Source organism: Aspergillus aculeatus, assembly GCF_001890905.1.
Source record: "Aspergillus aculeatus ATCC 16872 unplaced genomic scaffold ASPACscaffold_3, whole genome shotgun sequence".
NCBI lineage: Eukaryota > Fungi > Ascomycota > Eurotiomycetes > Eurotiales > Aspergillaceae > Aspergillus > Aspergillus aculeatus.
The window spans coordinates 356,561-372,419 of NW_017962978.1; the positions used below are offsets into that span (position 1 = coordinate 356,561).

Sequence of the window (15,859 nt, forward strand, 5' to 3'; positions counted from 1 at the left end):
CCAGTCCCTACGTCATCTCCCCTTCAGCCTCGCCCTCACTCGAGATGCGGCTAGTATGCTCCTCAAAAGTCGCACTCAGAGTGGCGCGGGCGCCATTGGTCCGCAGTGGCAATGGGAATCGTTACCTGCATACCGAACGGTATAATGCCGCCGTCATTGGCGGAGGCATTACCGGCCTTACAGCAGCCTACCGGTTGATGCGAGATCCAGCATGCAAAAAGGTCACTCTCTACGAGTCACAGCCCCGCCTCGGCGGCTGGATGCAATCAGATAAGGTGACGCTCGACTCCGCGGATTCGGGGGTAGGGGACCTCATTCTCGAACGCGGCCCGCGGACCTTACGAGCAGGATTCCCGACATGTTTCCCTCTCCTTGACATGGTATTCTGACCGCCGCATTCGCTTCCATACCAATTCCACACCCAGCTAATGCACGAGGCAGATGTCTGAGCTAGACTTGCTTGGTGATGTAGTCGTGACAGCGAAATCCTCTCCAGCCGCTACCAACCGTTATATCTACTTTCCCGATCATTTGGTGCGCATTCCTCAACCGCGCCCCGACCAGAGCTGGCTGCAGAATCTCTCGGAACTATGGAACACGGTGACCAAGGAGCCCTTATTTGATGGTGTCGCCAAGGATGCTCTTCACGAGTACTGGGATCCGGCGCCCATGTCCGATCAACGTGACGAGTCGATCGCGGACTTCATCTCGCGTCGTTTCGGCGCGAAGGTGGCGGATAACTTGGTCTCTGCGGTCATGGCTGGCATTTTTGCCGGTGATATCGACCGTCTAAGTGCGCGCACATTGATGGGCGCCCTCCGAATGCGGGAGGAGAATGGAAGCATCTTGAAAGAGCTGCTCCTGGACGGGCTGGCTGGACGAAGTTATTGGAAGATGGACGATCTCATGGCCCTGCAGTCTTTGGGAGCTGAAAAGGGCCCTGAGTACTGGAAATCCCTCAAGTCGCTGCTCAGCGGTGCCAGTGTGTTCACCCTGAAGGAGGGCCTGGAACAATTTCCCCGCGCTATCGCCAAACGGTTACAGGAGTCTGAGAAGGCCGAGGTCATTATTTCGGCTAACATACGCTATATGATGCACGATTCTTCCACGGACAAAATTATGGTAAGGAGCTGGCCCAGTGCTGTGTGTGTGTGGCATTTGGCCGAAAAAGCTGATGCGGTTCTAGATCGATCAAGGAACAGACGGTCCTCAATCATACGACCGGGTGATCTCTACCATCAAACCGCTTTCTATGGCGAAAATGATTCCTCAGTGGATGGCCAAGAGCCGGTTCTATCCGACTGAATCCGTAAAGCATTTCCGGGCTGACGAAAACAACTATGCCGTAACGGTCATGGTGGTCAACCTATATTACAAGGCCGAAGACAACCTAGACATACCTAGGGGCTTTGGGTACCTCATTCCACGGAGTGTCTCGTATGAACAGAATCCCGAGCTGGCCCTGGGGGTCATCTTCGGAAACGAAACTTCCGTTGGCCAAGATACTGTCGGTAACACCAAATTGACCGTAATGCTCGGTGGTCACTGGTGGGACGGCTTGCCCAAGTCGAGTCTACCCAACCATGATCAGGCCTGCAGTCATGCTCGTGCTGTACTTCAGAGGCACCTCAAAATCACCGCCGAGCCGCTCGAGGCGAAGAGCTACCTCCACGTAGATGCCATCCCGCAGTATACTGTCGACCATCTTGATCGCATGCATGCCCTCTCCCAAGCGGTCCGGAAGGAGTTCCACCACCGGCTGACGCTGGCTGGCTCGTGGTACGGGACCAGCGGAAATGGTGTCCTTGACTGTGTGCGACAAGGCTATCTGGCCGCTTCCTATGGGGTGGGTCGGAAACTCACGGTCGGCCAGACGTTGAGCCCCTGGAAAGGCTACAACTACGAAAACTGGGAGTTGGAAGGCGGCATCGTAACTTCACCCGTGCGATTCGCCGACATCGGGAAGTCGGAGCGCCGATGTCTTTAGAAATGCTCTCCATTCTTCGCTGTTGCATGCTACTTATGTCGGAGCGTGACCGCTTACTGAGGAACAAGGCTGATTTGATAGTGACAGATATCCACATAGGTCATGTGGAGGTATATAGACTTCCGGTAAACAGACCAGCAAGTGCAATTTGGAAATAAGATGTGAACAGGGACGGTAGGGACTAGATATGCTTTGTAATAATACATTGTGCAGCTCCCCCCGCGGACCGACATTAGGGGTGATCAGCCGCGAGAGCGATGTCTGTCTCGAAAAGCCGTGGGAGATTGTTCATGCAAGCCGACGAGCCCTGAGGAAATTCCGTGATGGTATGATCCTCACACTCTCAAGCGAGGAGTCGGGAGAGTGGACATCGGCCCAGCTTGAGTTTGGTTAAGCTGCAGGGTGACGCCACATCGGCATTCTGTGGAAGGCAGCCATAGACAACTCTTTTATGGGTCCCTCATTCGGAGGTAAGGACTGCGATCGTGGTACTTGGTGACAAGTAGCTCAACGATTCGAGGTCTTATGAGTCTGGTAAACATCAAACGCCATGGAGCGGCCCTTCAGACCTTCTCACTTTCCGCGCCCTTCTCTTCTGCAGAAGCGTCTTTCTTATCCCCATTGGCATCAAACCCCAGCGCATCGAGCTGCCGAACGAGTTCCTGGATCTTGATGACCTTCTCAAGCTGTTCGGGCAGCAGAGCCTCGCCTTGGTTCTTCTTGTCGCGCAGATCGCGGGCCTGCCTCAATTTCTTCTTCAAGTTGCGGGCCTTCTTCTCATTCTCCGCTTCGGGATCCAGCGCCTGCTCCGCCTCGGTGGGCTGCTTGCCTTCCGCTTCTTTCTTCGCGCCAGCGTTGGGTGCAGCAGCAGCAGCAGCACCACCCGCAGCGACGCGCCAGTTTTCAATCTGCGTCACGTCCTTGGCTGCGCCCGGTGAATCCTGACCGGTCGCCTTGGCCTTCTTCCGCGCCTCGCGACGTTTGGCGTTCTTGTTGCTGGCTGCGGTGCCCGATTTGTTGGCGTCGGAGTCCTCGACGGGCTTGAGGCCTTCGGCGCCCGGCACACCGCCGCCGCCGGTCTTGCCGCGGTTCTTCCAGGCTTCGGCCGCGCGGTTCTTGTAGAGTTCGACATCCTCGGGGGGACGGTAGCCCGGTCGGACGCGGATCTCGCGACGCTTGGACCCGTCCGCGCGGGTGGAGGAGGGGATGTAGCGCTCTCCGGTGGTTTCGTTGGTGGCGATGCCGGATGAGGTGACGCCTCCGGTCTTGTTGGTTGCCATTTTTGGGGGGTAGATGGTGGATGGCTGAGGGTGGGAGCGGCGTAACGAAGATTCTCAGACCCTCAGACCCTCGGACCAATGAAGGTGATGGATGGAAAGAGAGAGGGGTCTGTCTGCAGGCGTGCTAGATAGGAACGGGTGATGTCCCTAGTCCTTCGATAATTTGAGGGCGGAGGGCGGGATATTGAGACGATGCCCGAATTGTTGTCAATTAGTTTAGATGAAAAAGAGGTGGAAGTGGAGTGAGCCTGATGAACATGGATGAATTCATCCGTGACGGGCGGGCGGGAGAGGCTCTGGGCACTGGCCAATCAGGGATCCGGTGTTTCCCGCTGCTGCTTTTCGTCTGAACTTATCCGAACGGCGATTCTTCAACCTCATTCCCTCCTGGTTACGCTACTTCCCCACGTTTTCGCTCCTCTCCCACTTCCACCTCCGTTTCCATCTACGATCCAGCACAATGGCCGGCGCTGTAAGTGTCTCCCGCAACTTGATCGCCAGGACCGCTGCTCCTGGTGCCCGTGGTTCCCTGGGCTAACTGCAGGGTGTCTCCGGATCCAGTTCACTACCACTCTCTACCGGTATGTCTCCTTCCCTCTCAGGCCCTCAATTGAGACCCTGCTAACCACAATGGTTGCCATAGGAGTCTGTTCCAGCGCAACGCTGTCTACTTGACTGCCATCTTCACCAGTGCCTTCGCTTTCGAGCTGTGCGTCTAGCCTCTCTCTCCCGTCCTCCCACTCCAGATGGGAAAACAACCGTCGCAGCAAGCTAATCACGACTTCTTCGGAACAGGGCCTTCGACACCGCTTCCAACCGCGTCTGGGACTCTTTCAACCGCGGCGTATGTTCTTCCCTGCAGACCCCTTCCGGATATGAGGTTCTTAACTGACGGGGTTACTCTCCGATTCGCGCCCACAGCGTCAATGGAAGGATATCAAGCACCGCTACATCAACCAGGCCGACGACGAGGATGACGAGTAAATTATGACGATCCTATCGAGTGTTTTGTGCCGCATTTACCTGATGGTGGTGGTGGTAGTGGTGGTGGGATAGACCAAGTGCTGGAGGGTAGAGATATCCATTCCCATGTTATTTTACCGAGATCGGAGGAAAGAGGGGAATCGGGATCCTCCACGGTGTTTCTTGTACGAGATAGTCCTTTATTTTTTGATCTGGAAGAATGAGCTGTACTATTGCGTGCATTTCCCTTACTCCGACGCTGCCCGGTATCAGATTGACATTGAAAGGGAGACTGCGGTCAAGTCGCGCCAAGCCGCATTTGTCCTGTAGATTCATAGTAGAGATCTCATGCTTTTCCCCCTCCTTCTTTTCCGAACACAATACATTCTAACGAAAATAGCCCTTTTCATTTCCTTTTGTTGTTTTGGTCAGGTTGTATTCTTTGCCTGTTCCGAATCTGGACTGGAAGATCATATTCTAGCAGGCGTTGAATTAAATTCTGTAGTTTCTGGATTGATCCAAGCGGAGCCAACAGCTCTTCCCCACCAAACTGTGACATCGAACTTGCTACTTCACCACCACGAGTATTCCTACTACCAACTCATTCCCTCATTAACCACTTACTCTCTCAACCATAACCAAGCGACCCTGTCTGAAAAGCTTAAACTGTCCCACCCTCCCCCCCCATCTTTCAAAGGTTGGTTATCACTTTTCTGTTCCTTTTCCCGTTCTTCTTTTCTTATCCAGTCACTTTCATCATTGACGGACCTTTTATCGGCGCCCGACTAAGTTGAGCTCGCAGGCCGCAATCGAAGATTTATAAGCCCGCCACCAAACGAAACCGAGGGGGAAAAATACGGCCCACCTTCGAGCTCTTGTCTCAACAACTCTCGGACCCCCCAGTCACGTTCCGTAACCCTTTTCTACTCCTTATACCGAGAGCCGGATGGGTGTCGCGCTCGCCGTGCAACAGCGATAAATGATGCTCACGGAATGTGAGAAGTTTCTCAGCGAACGCCTCCTGCGGCTTCCCGCCGAACACAACAACCGCTATGGACCCCAAGCCGAGAAAGAGCTTCTCGAGGTGCTCTTCCGCTCGCTGACCGGCCAGAATGACGAATACTTTCGACAGTTGTTTCCCAACGGGTTGCCGCCCGGGCCTTGGAAGCTGGCAGAGGCCCAGGGCGCCGAGGAAGGTGCGGAGTATACCGAGGCGGCGCGGGGCAAGCGCTGCGGCCATATCTTCAGGGCGGGCGAGGCCACCTACCGCTGCATCACCTGCGCCATGGACGACACCTGCGTGCTGTGCAGCCGGTGCTTCGACGCCTCCGATCACACCGGCCACCAGTACCAGATCTCGCTATCGTCGGGGAACTGCGGCTGCTGTGACTGTGGAGACGAGGAGGCCTGGCGCCTGCCGTTGTTCTGTGCGATCCACACCGATAGCGAGGACAAGAAGAAGGGGAAGCAGAGGGCCCGGTCACAACTGCCGCCGGATTGGGTGAAGGCCATCCGACTCACCATCTCGCGCGCCCTAGATTATTTCTGCGACGTCATCTCGTGCTCGCCCGAACAGCTGCGACTGCCCAAGACTGAGGAAGGGATCAGGAAGGACGAGGAAGCGTCCCGGCTGCGTCCGGGCTGGTACGGGCCCGGTGACGAAGCGGAGGAGGAGCCCGAGTACGCCCTCGCCCTGTGGAACGATGAGAAGCACACCATAAAGGACGTCGCCACGCAGGTCACGCGAGCTTGTCGGGAGACGAATCGCTTCGGGTTCGAGCGTGCCCACGAGACCAACGATATCGGACGCAGTGTCGTCAAGTATTCCCGGGACCTGCCGCGACTGCTGGACGTGTCGAAGATCATCGAGCACATTAGGGTCACCGTCACTATCCGATCCGCCCGCGATACCTTCCGCGAGCAGATGTGCGCGACCATCGTCGAGTGGCTGCTGGATATTTCGGGATGTAGCGTTGGAGATGATAACGAGATCCTGCGCCACATCATCTGCGAAGAACTGCTTACGCCATGGAGGCGTGGTAGCGGTGCCTACAATGCGGACATCGGGTTGAAAGGCATTGATGACCACCAACAGGACGAGGCGTCTCCATGGCGCACGGTCATGCTCACGATATCCCCCCAAGTCAATGTTGTACTAGCCGCAGCTGGCGACGACGATGACGATGATGAGGATGTCAATTCGGGCAATGAGCAGGAAGGTGTCAATGACGAGGAGGAGGCGGAAGAATTCGAAGAGTACCTGCGTGCAGCGGGCGAGACCAACGAAGAGGAAGATGATGATGACATGGAACTCGAAATGAACCGACTCCGGGATGAGGTGGACGACGATAATGATATGGTTATGGGCGACGCGGATGACGCTCTAGATATCGCTCAGACCATCCTAGGACTCGCCCAGCGGGAACAACAGCGGGAACAAGAGCGCGCCCGCCAGCAGCAGCAACAGCAAGGTGAACAGGGAGAGCAGCAGTCACAGGAGCTGCGAAGGCAAGAGGCGCAAGAAGGGGTGCAGAACGGGCCAAACCAGGAGGATTCGCAACCCGCCGTCAACGAGCAGGCCCCCAATGAACAGCACGAGCGACCGCCGACTTCCCTTGTTCCTATCCCCAAGACACCGTCAGGGGTGGTTCGACCATCGCCGGCGAAAACGCCTATTCATTGGCAGTATCGATCTCATGCTGCGGCAGAAGGGCAGGGTGTGCCGGTTTACGAGGACTTGTCGCAGCGCACTCGTCTCGACTGGATGATTCTCTATGATCTCCGACTCTGGAAAAAGACTCGTACCGAGCTCCGCGATCTCTATATCGGCACCGTTGTCAATGTTCCTCAATTCAAGCGGATCATGGGTCTGCGCCTGTCAGCCCTCTACACGGCGCTCGCGCAGTTGTACCTGATCGCAGACAGAGAGCCTGATCACTCCATTGTCAACCTTTCCTTGCAGCTTCTGACCACTCCGTCTATTACAGAGGAAATCCTCCTACGGGGGAACTTTTTGACCAAGGTCATGGCCATCCTGTACACGTTTCTTACGACAAGGCAGGTTGGCGAACCTCATGAAGTCAATCCCAACGCAACTCTGGCATTTGACGCCGGGTCTGTGACCAACAGGCGTCTGTATCATTTCTTCTTGGATCTACGGTACCTGCTGCAATCCGAATACGTCCAGAATCGCGTGCGCGCGGAAGAACAGTACCTGTCTCAGTTCCTGGATCTTGTCAAGCTCTCGCAAGGTATATGCCCCAATGTGCGTGCTGTAGGGGAGCATGTTGAGTACGAGACCGACGCTTGGATCAGCGCGTCCGTCCTCATGCGAGAGATCAACCGCCTGTGTCGCCAATTTTGCGAGGCCTTCCGTAACCCCGAGATCGATGGAGGTGCAAAGCTGCTGCGAGCCATCCGATCAGCCACCATCTCCGCTGTGGCTCACTCATACGGATTGGACCTTAAGCGTTTCAGCCAAGCCGAGATCAAGGATTACGTGTCTTTCAAAACGCTGCCTCCCTTCGATTTCGAGGTCAACCAAGAACATGTTCCACGATACCGGGTGGTGGACTTCGTCGTCGAACGTGGCTGGATGAGTTTCCACCATGCCCTCCATTACACGCTGTCCTGGTTGCTGGAATGCGGTCGTAATGTAAGCGGCGCCGTCATGCGCAATGTGCTCATGGACGCTGCGCAGGCCGCAAATGACCAATACATCCACGACTCACAGCTGAACTCCGAAGATTTGCTCCTGGCAATGTTCGATTATCCCGTCAGAGTTTGCGCCTGGCTGGCACAGATGAAGGCTGGCATGTGGGTTCGCAACGGTCTCAGCCTTCGGCATCAGATGTCACAGTACCGGGGAGTCTCATCCCGTGATTTTGCGTATTATCGCGACATCTTCTTGCTTCAGACTGCCCTGGTCACCTGCGATCCTAGTCGGGTCCTTGCGTCCATCGCGGATCGTTTCGGCATGGTGGACTGGATGAACCGGGATTACAGCCCCCGGAGCGTCTACGAGGACAACCAGATCGTCGACGTGGCCGAGGAGTTCGTCCACCTGTTGATTATCCTCCTGACGGACCGTACCTCGCTCACCGCCATCGACGACAGCGAGAGCGCAACTCGGGAGAGCATCATCCGTGATATCGCGCATGTCCTTTGCTTCAAGCCGCTGTCGTTCTCTGACCTGTCTACACGGCTCAGCGACAAGCCCCTTGACTCGGATATGTTCCAGGATGTGCTTGAGGAGGTTGCCAAATTTCGGGCACCAGAGGGGTTGAATGATACCGGTACCTTCGAGTTGAAGCCGGAGTATCTTGACCTTATTGATCCGTACAGCGCTCATTACACTAAGAATCAACGGGATGAAGCGGAGACCATTTACAGAGACTGGGTGGCCAAGAAAACTGGCAAGAATGCGGATGACGTGGTGTTTGAGCCCAAATTACGCCCCATCACCACCGGAGCTTTCTCCGAGCTTCATCGCTTCACTCGGACCATGGTCTTCGCTCAGCTTGTGCACCACTGCCTGGATTATGTAGTGTCGTTTCAGGCGAGTACTCCGCATATCAAACCTACTCGGATTGAGACTTTCCTTCATGTGGTCCTGCATCTGATTCTCGCCGCCTCGCTGGATGATAAGAGCGACGAGGATGAGATGTCCGACGGCTCGCCGGCATCCTTCATTTCTCACGCATTGAACAAGGTTCGACACTCGACGCAGGCTGGTCCAGTGACTATCGTGGGTCTCCTTGAGAAGATTTCCGTGATATCCGATTTCCAATCATGCGGAGCCAAGATCCGGCATATACTCAAGCAATTCTGGCAGAAGCGTCCCGAGGCCTATGCCACAGCCACCGCTTCGCTGAACTTCCCCTTTGACAGGGTTGACACCAGCACTCCTGCTATCGACAATGACGTTGAGAAGGAGACCAAGAAGAAGCAGGCTCTAGAAAGGCAGGCCCGGGTCATGGCCCAGTTCCAGCAGCAACAGCAGAACTTCCTCAACAGCCAAGGTGAATTTGACTGGGGCGAGGAAGACTTCAGTGATCTCGAGTCGGAACCAGAGACTGCGCCCGAGACGAAGCTGTGGAAGTATCCTAGTGGCACGTGCATCCTTTGTCAGGAGGAGACCAATGACTCGCGACTCTACGGCACATTTGCCCTCATCCAGGATAGCACCATCCTCCGTTGTACTGATGTGTCGGATGCGGACTGGGTGCGGGAGGCAATCAGGACACCAGCGAGCCTGGACAAGTCGGCCGACCATCTTCGTCCTTTCGGAGTCGCTGGTGAAAACCGCACGACCGTCCGCCGACTGGACTCGACGGGTGGCGAAGTCGTCAGCGAGAAGGTTGGATTAAGCAAAGGCTTCAAGGCCCATAACACGAACCCGGGGCCGGTGACGACCGGCTGTGGCCACATTATGCATTACCACTGCTTCGAGGTCTACCTCACTGCTACTGGTCGTCGTCATCATCAACAAGTCGCTCGAGCCCACCCGGAGTCGCTAGCGCGCAAGGAGTTCGTCTGCCCTCTCTGCAAGGCTCTCGGAAATGCTTTCCTTCCCATTGTCTGGAAGGGTAAGGAAGAGTCGTATCCGGGAGCTTTGGGTACCGCTGTCTCGTTTGACGAGTTCATTAATGTTGAGCTCAAGTCCGTTCTCTCGCAACCCCGCAATCACGCATTACTTGCGGAGAGCAACAGCAACCCGCAGGCTCTAGCGTACCAGGAGCTCTTCGTGAACTATCTGTCCAAGACGTTGGCCCCACCGCTCGCTTCGAAGTTGGGCAATCTCCCATCCCCTCCCTCAATCCCGTCGACTCCTCTTTCCATGCCAACGGTCAGAATACCCATGCCTGGGCTTTTCCCTGCGGAGGATCCTTCTGCCACCAGCCCGCTCCAGGCGACCTTCAATCCGATCGAGAACCCGCTTTCCGAATTGTTGCAGATCTATCAGAGGCTGAAGCAGACTTTGCGGGTCAACCACATCCCATCCACGTTCAACCATGTTCCTGGTACACTGGACAGCAGTGACCTGGTGCATACCGACTCGCTGTTCCAGAGCTTTGGCTACAGCATTGCGGCCGTGGAGATAGCGCAGCGGGGTGTCGCTTCGGAACCGGGCTCGACCCTGCTGGACAAGATCCCTCAGCTGACACTGACGCATCTGCGCATCCTCGCCGAGACGGCCTTCTCGTACGCGGCGGTCGGATCACTACAGCATGGCGATAGCCCGCATAATCTCAGTGCGGACGAGGTGCACGAAACGCACCGGCAGAAGATCTGTCAACTGTTCATTGGTCACCCCTACCTCAGTGGCACACCTCTATTGAGGGAGAGGCGCGAGATTGAACCGCTCCTGGGCAAGGATACGTTTGTGTTTTTGGCCGAGTGCTCGGTTTCGCTTCTGCCGACCGTTCCCATTGATATGCGTCATTTGATCCAAATGTGTTATGTGGCCGAAATCGTCAAGGTCGCCATCACCTACATTCTCTGGCCTTCGGGGCTGCAGGAAGAAGTGGTTCAGCATGGCGATGCCAACTACATGCCGGCGCTTGATGAGACGGACCCTCGAGCCGACTTGAGTCGCCACTTCTTCAACTCCATTGTCACCGAGCTGAGAACCAATATCGGTCAGGAGGAGATCACGTCGTTCCCGACCGAGGGTAACTACGTGGCGGACGGAAGCGCCGTGCCGCGGCAGGTGGCGTTAACCCTGCGCCGGCTCATTTCCAGCTACGCATTGACCTTCCTTCGCAAGGTGGTCATTCTTCTTCACGTTCAGCACGGGGTCGAGTTCCCCAGCACGGGATTCAACGACGTTGACGCTCCAGAGCTTGACCGCTTGACCAAGCTCTTACATCTGCCGTCTCTCGACGAGATCTTCGGATCTGTCAACGCTTCGCGCAATCGCGGCAGCGTGTTCGACTCGGTCATCTCGGGCTGGATCCACCACTGGAATGTGTCGCGGCCCGGGCTGACGTTCGGCTACCACACGTTGTGGCCGAGCCTCCCTCACCCGGGGATCTTCGAGTTGGTCGGGCTGCCCAAGTACTACGACAGCTTGATCGACGAGGCCAACCGACGGCGCTGCCCGAACTCGAAGAAGGAGCTGACCGATCCCTGCATCTGCCTGTTCTGTGGTGACATCTTCTGCTCGCAGGCCGTGTGTTGCATGGACAAGAGCCAGAACTTGGGCGGATGCAACCAACACGTTTACAAGTGAGTTCCTCCTTGCGTCCTCCTTCTTGGTTATTTAAAACTAACTGGGTGTTTATCAGATGTGGGAAATACATCGGTCTCTTCCTCAACATCCGCAAGTGCATGGTGGTCTACCTACACAACCGCAGCGGTTCCTGGCACAATGCGCCGTACCTGGACCGCCACGGCGAAGTGGACCCGGGCCTCCGGCGTAACCGTCAGTTGATTCTGAATCAGAAACGTTACGATCGACTGGTCCGCGACGTGTGGCTCTCGCATGGGATTCCAACGATGATCAGCCGCAAGCTGGAAGCGGATATCAACAATGGGGGATGGGAAACGATGTGAAGATTGTATCGAGGGGATGATATGATGTATTTAGGGAAGTGATGGTGCGGTGCGGATAAAGTGTGACTTATGTGACTTATGTGACTTATGGTGTTTTTATTCGTGGGATGTGTCAGCGACGGTGATGGTGATGGACTAAGCTGTCAAGCTGCTGTGTCGTCCGTCCCCAGTGCATGGAACTTTTTCCTGGAGATGTGTGGTGTTTTGTTGTTACTTGGGGGAAAAGTTTGTGAGCTGGTTGGTGGTGCAGGGTTGCTGATGGGAAATAATACAAATAGCATTTTACTGAGTATATACTGTAACTACTGGATTGATGAGGTTTGGTTGCTGTGGGCGATGTGCGGTGCTGTTGTCAGTGCTGTACGCCGTACTCAGTCGGAGTCGCATTGAAAGCAGTCTACGGAGGGTTTCATTATCCAGTTCCGGGTATACGGTCAAACCCCGAGAGAGAGAATCAGTCCCCAGCCCCAAGCCCAGGACCCATAATTATGACCTCCAACCGGTTTAGTAACAAGATTGCACTTTTTGTCTGCAATAATGCAACGCAATGCAATGAAAAAGTGATTGACATCCCATAATAAGAGTCCCAATGCTGATAATGTGGACCGCCCAATCAATTTATGGCGACTTTCCCCACAGCCCAAAGTCCAGACAGCATTGCATCCTTGGTTCGGGCGATGGAAGTCGGGGCTCCTGGGTTGCAATACATGTGGTTGGTTGGGGGCTTTCTTAGATCCATGGATTGGGGGCGACTCCACAAACAATAATAACAATCGAGTCACTTGTTTTCTGGGCAGGAGGTTAGGTTGGGTCTGGTCTGCTTTTTTACAAGGTGTTTCGGATTTGGATTGTTTTGTTGTTGGATTTTTAGGATTGTTGGAGTACAATTTGCAAGGATTGTACTATGTTAGAACAACACAATGGTCTTTGTATGGACTCTTTTTTTTTCTGTTTCAGATTCATGGAACTGTATGAACAATGGGAATCAGGATGAAACAAATTGTCACTCTGTGAGTGCAACGCAACAAAAAAAACAAAAAAAAAAAAAAACAAAACAAAAAACAAACTGGTATCAAAAGGGTTAAACACTGTAAAGCCGATAATCATCATGATAAACAAATCACCACACCGGGGAGGTATTTTCCTTGAGGCAAATGGTAATGGGAATGGTAAACGCTGGAGGTAATGGCAAAGCCAAACCGCTCCCCACATCATTCTCCACCAAATCACAAGTCATAGAGTCAAAAGTCAAGAGGCGAGGCGAGGCGATGCTTAAGCAATATACGCCTGGCCGGAGGCACTCAGCCCGTCTCCGTTCAACAGATACCCCTCAGCGCACATGAAATACGCATAGCGGCCGACGCCACTCTGGCCATCGAGCCAGGGGACGACCTCCTCGAGGAACGAGGCGGCCTCTTGGGTGCCCTGGCCGGCACTGATGGCGCTGTTGAGGGCGAACTCGGTGACCCAGGTCTCCTCGAGGCCGTACTTCTCCGCCAGCGCCACCGCTTCGCCCACAAAGGTCTTGAAGTCGGCCGCCGAGTCGCCGTACCAATGCACGGCGAGCACGCTCACGCCACAGCTGCCGCTGCAACCCGACAGGAAATTCTCGGCCCACGAGAGGCCCGTGTCGTCGCCGGCGCCGTTGGTGACGGCGGGCGTGACCAGTTTGGCTTTGCCCTTGTACGGGGTGATGTACTCCTGGTAGGCCGACACGGCCGCAGACGAGGACATGGCGGCCTGCCCGCTGTTGTCGGGCTCGTTGAATCCCAAGATGTACTTGCTGCCGCTGTTCAGGGCCGTCTCGATGGCCGTGAACCACGTCCCGAACATCTTGCTGCCCCACAGCATGGGCACGTACTCCACGTGCGAGGGCAGGTCGCCGTCGCTGTACATGTTCCAGTCGTAGCCCCAGGTCACCGTGCCGCTGTTGGCCAGCGTGCTCACCGTGGTGGCGCTGTTGTAGGCCGCGCCGCGTTTGCCGGAGGTGCTGTTGATGCTGCGCTGCCCGAGGGTGACGTGCGGATGGTTGGCGCCGGTGTGTCGGTTGGCGTGGATGTGCGAGGGCATCGCCAGGGCGGTGCTGGCCACGCTACTGGCGATGAGGAGGGCTTTGGTGAAGGAGACCATTTTTCTTGCTTTTTTTGGGGGGGGATGTAGACTGAGAAGACCGGTTCTCGAGTTCTTAAGGAAAGGGTGGTATAGCTACTTGTAACTCAAGTAGCGCTTAGGATAAGGAATGGATGAACAGAACCGTGCACGGCACAGGTAATTGTTCAGCAGGTGTCAAATGACAAAGGAATGACTGGGTACTGAGGAGTGATCAGTATACTGGGGGAAAAAAAGGAGAGAGAGAGAAGAAGCGAGGGAAAAAGTCGAGGATATATACCCACGAAAGAAGAGGGGAAAACTAACAATTAGGGCTGGGCTGGGCTGTGCTTCTTTGCGGACTCTTCGCTCCTTCCACCAGGCGACACGCCCAGGAACGGGGATCCAGTCAAAGAACAATAACAAATACTCGCTCGAGTAGGAAAAAAAAAAAAGGTACCAAACACAAAAAGCAGAAAAGGAAAAGGAAAAAGAACAAAAGCGAGGAAAATCCTACGGAGACTCATCGAGGAACAAGTGTTTCATCTTGGCGATATTCATCCTTTGGGGTCTTTGATAGGTCTATGCAGAGGGTCTGTCGGGTCTGGGTACCTGAACCACAACTTTACCCTCTTCTCCCCTGCATCCTTCACCGCGGCCAACGGGGGGCCGATCCGTGGAACGTCATCGGGTGGAAGATTGGCCTGTGCATGATTCATCTGACTGGCCGGTCGACCATGTTGCTGGTTCTGCTTTTCTGGTTGGGGGAAGATTGGGGGGTTCCTGCAGGCGAGCTGCAGTTGAGTTTTGTGCCCTGATTCTCTATCCGTTTGACAGCTGGAGCTGCTGACGGAATCTAGATACCCAACAACAACAACAACAACAACAACAACAACACGGTTCTCTTTGCATCACTTTTGTTCCTACGAGAACAATGACTGACCGACAGAACGACCCACGGACGAACTGTCATTCAGTCACCAGCCCAGACATGGCCAAGTTGAGTGGGATGGGGCGTTCAGTAGCGCTACTTGCACGCTAGTAGATTTAGTGAATTTAGTGGCGGAGCTCCAACGAACGCCTCTGCTGTTGTGTTGCAGTCTTTCTCTCTCTCTTCTGCTGTTCTCTGCTCCACTTTCCGCCCGGCTTTCTTTCTCTCTGTGTCTGTGTGTGTGTCTGTGTGTCTGTGTGTCGGTCTCTATTTCCACAGGGCAGCCCTAGCCTAGCCCACCACAGTGACCACACCCATTTCAAGGCTTCTAATCTGATCCATCACCACCACCACCACCACCACCACCTCCGTGGTTATTCTTGTCTCTCACCACCACAACAACCTCTCCGGAGTACTCCTGAATCCTGCTCACCCCGAAGTATCCCTGAGCAAGGGCCTGAGCTTATTCCAACAATAACATAGCCAAGACACAGCTCCAAATGGGGGCCAGGGGAAGCTCTACTTGGTTGCCTGGAGCTGCCTCGATCTCTCCGTGTCGTTCACAGTCACTCATTTGTGTGCGGAGTAATCCCTGGCGACGCCTGGTTGCGTGGCTCAAATCAGGCCATATGGAATAGATCGTCTACGGGGGAGTGTAGAATAACTCCGTGTTGTCGATGGCTAAGCAGCACCGACTGTCACTTACTCATGGTGTACAGTGACAGTGACAAGAGATGCCGTGGCATACTGCAGCTTCAGGAATGGAATTCGTTCGGCAATGGTATCAATCAATAATCGTCAATGTGGCGAATGTATCCCGTCTCTCTTCCTCCGACGACCGTTTACAGTAGGTCAGCTAATGTAACCTTCCCTCTTTGTTGTTTGCGCTGCTTAGTTACCCACCACTCTTGTATCTCTTTGATTGTCTATACGGAGAACATTCTCTGCAATATACACAGTCCACAAACCACGTACACACCAACCCACAACCCGAAAACCCAGACAAGACAAGACCAGACAAAGAGTAGTATCGACTCGCACCGTTCACTTTCC

The 15,859-nt window shown here is 54.8% G+C and overlaps 5 protein-coding genes across 5 annotated transcripts; 3 read left to right on the forward strand and 2 right to left on the reverse strand.

Annotated features, from left to right (window-relative positions):
* Positions 1–44: 44 nt before the first annotated feature.
* hem14 (oxygen-dependent protoporphyrinogen oxidase) lies at positions 45–1,987 on the forward strand (the record flags this gene model as incomplete). Its single annotated transcript, XM_020199240.1, has 3 exons — positions 45–380; positions 442–1,122; positions 1,187–1,987. The coding sequence occupies 3 exons, from the start codon at positions 45–47 to the stop codon at positions 1,985–1,987; spliced, it is 1,818 nt and encodes a 605-aa protein (XP_020059031.1).
* Positions 1,988–2,595: 608 nt separating this feature from the next.
* ASPACDRAFT_19335 (putative RNA binding protein Pym) lies at positions 2,596–3,267 on the reverse strand (the record flags this gene model as incomplete). Its single annotated transcript, XM_020198882.1, has 2 exons — positions 2,596–2,816; positions 2,871–3,267. Coding segments are annotated over 2 exons (618 nt in total), but the record flags the coding sequence as incomplete, so codon positions are not given.
* Positions 3,268–3,686: 419 nt separating this feature from the next.
* ASPACDRAFT_75814 (cytochrome b-c1 complex subunit 9) lies at positions 3,687–4,530 on the forward strand. The gene is made up of 5 exons (XM_020204551.1): positions 3,687–3,739; positions 3,829–3,848; positions 3,911–3,976; positions 4,063–4,111; positions 4,189–4,530. The coding sequence occupies exons 1-5, from the start codon at positions 3,728–3,730 to the stop codon at positions 4,249–4,251; spliced, it is 210 nt and encodes a 69-aa protein (XP_020059033.1). The 5' UTR covers positions 3,687–3,727; the 3' UTR covers positions 4,252–4,530.
* Positions 4,531–5,093: 563 nt separating this feature from the next.
* Positions 5,094–11,986, forward strand: ASPACDRAFT_75815 (putative ubiquitin-protein ligase E3 component (UBR1)). Its single transcript, XM_020204552.1, has 2 exons — positions 5,094–11,460; positions 11,520–11,986. Exons 1-2 carry the CDS (start codon positions 5,213–5,215, stop codon positions 11,785–11,787), a joined length of 6,516 nt encoding a protein of 2,171 aa, XP_020059034.1. The 5' UTR covers positions 5,094–5,212; the 3' UTR covers positions 11,788–11,986.
* A 639-nt stretch (positions 11,987–12,625) lies between these two features.
* On the reverse strand, positions 12,626–14,202 carry ASPACDRAFT_112905 (glycoside hydrolase family 128 protein). Its single transcript, XM_020195682.1, has one exon. The coding sequence runs from the start codon at positions 13,915–13,917 to the stop codon at positions 13,060–13,062; it is 858 nt and encodes a 285-aa protein (XP_020059035.1). The 5' UTR covers positions 13,918–14,202; the 3' UTR covers positions 12,626–13,059.
* Between the last annotated feature and the right edge of the window lie 1,657 nt (positions 14,203–15,859).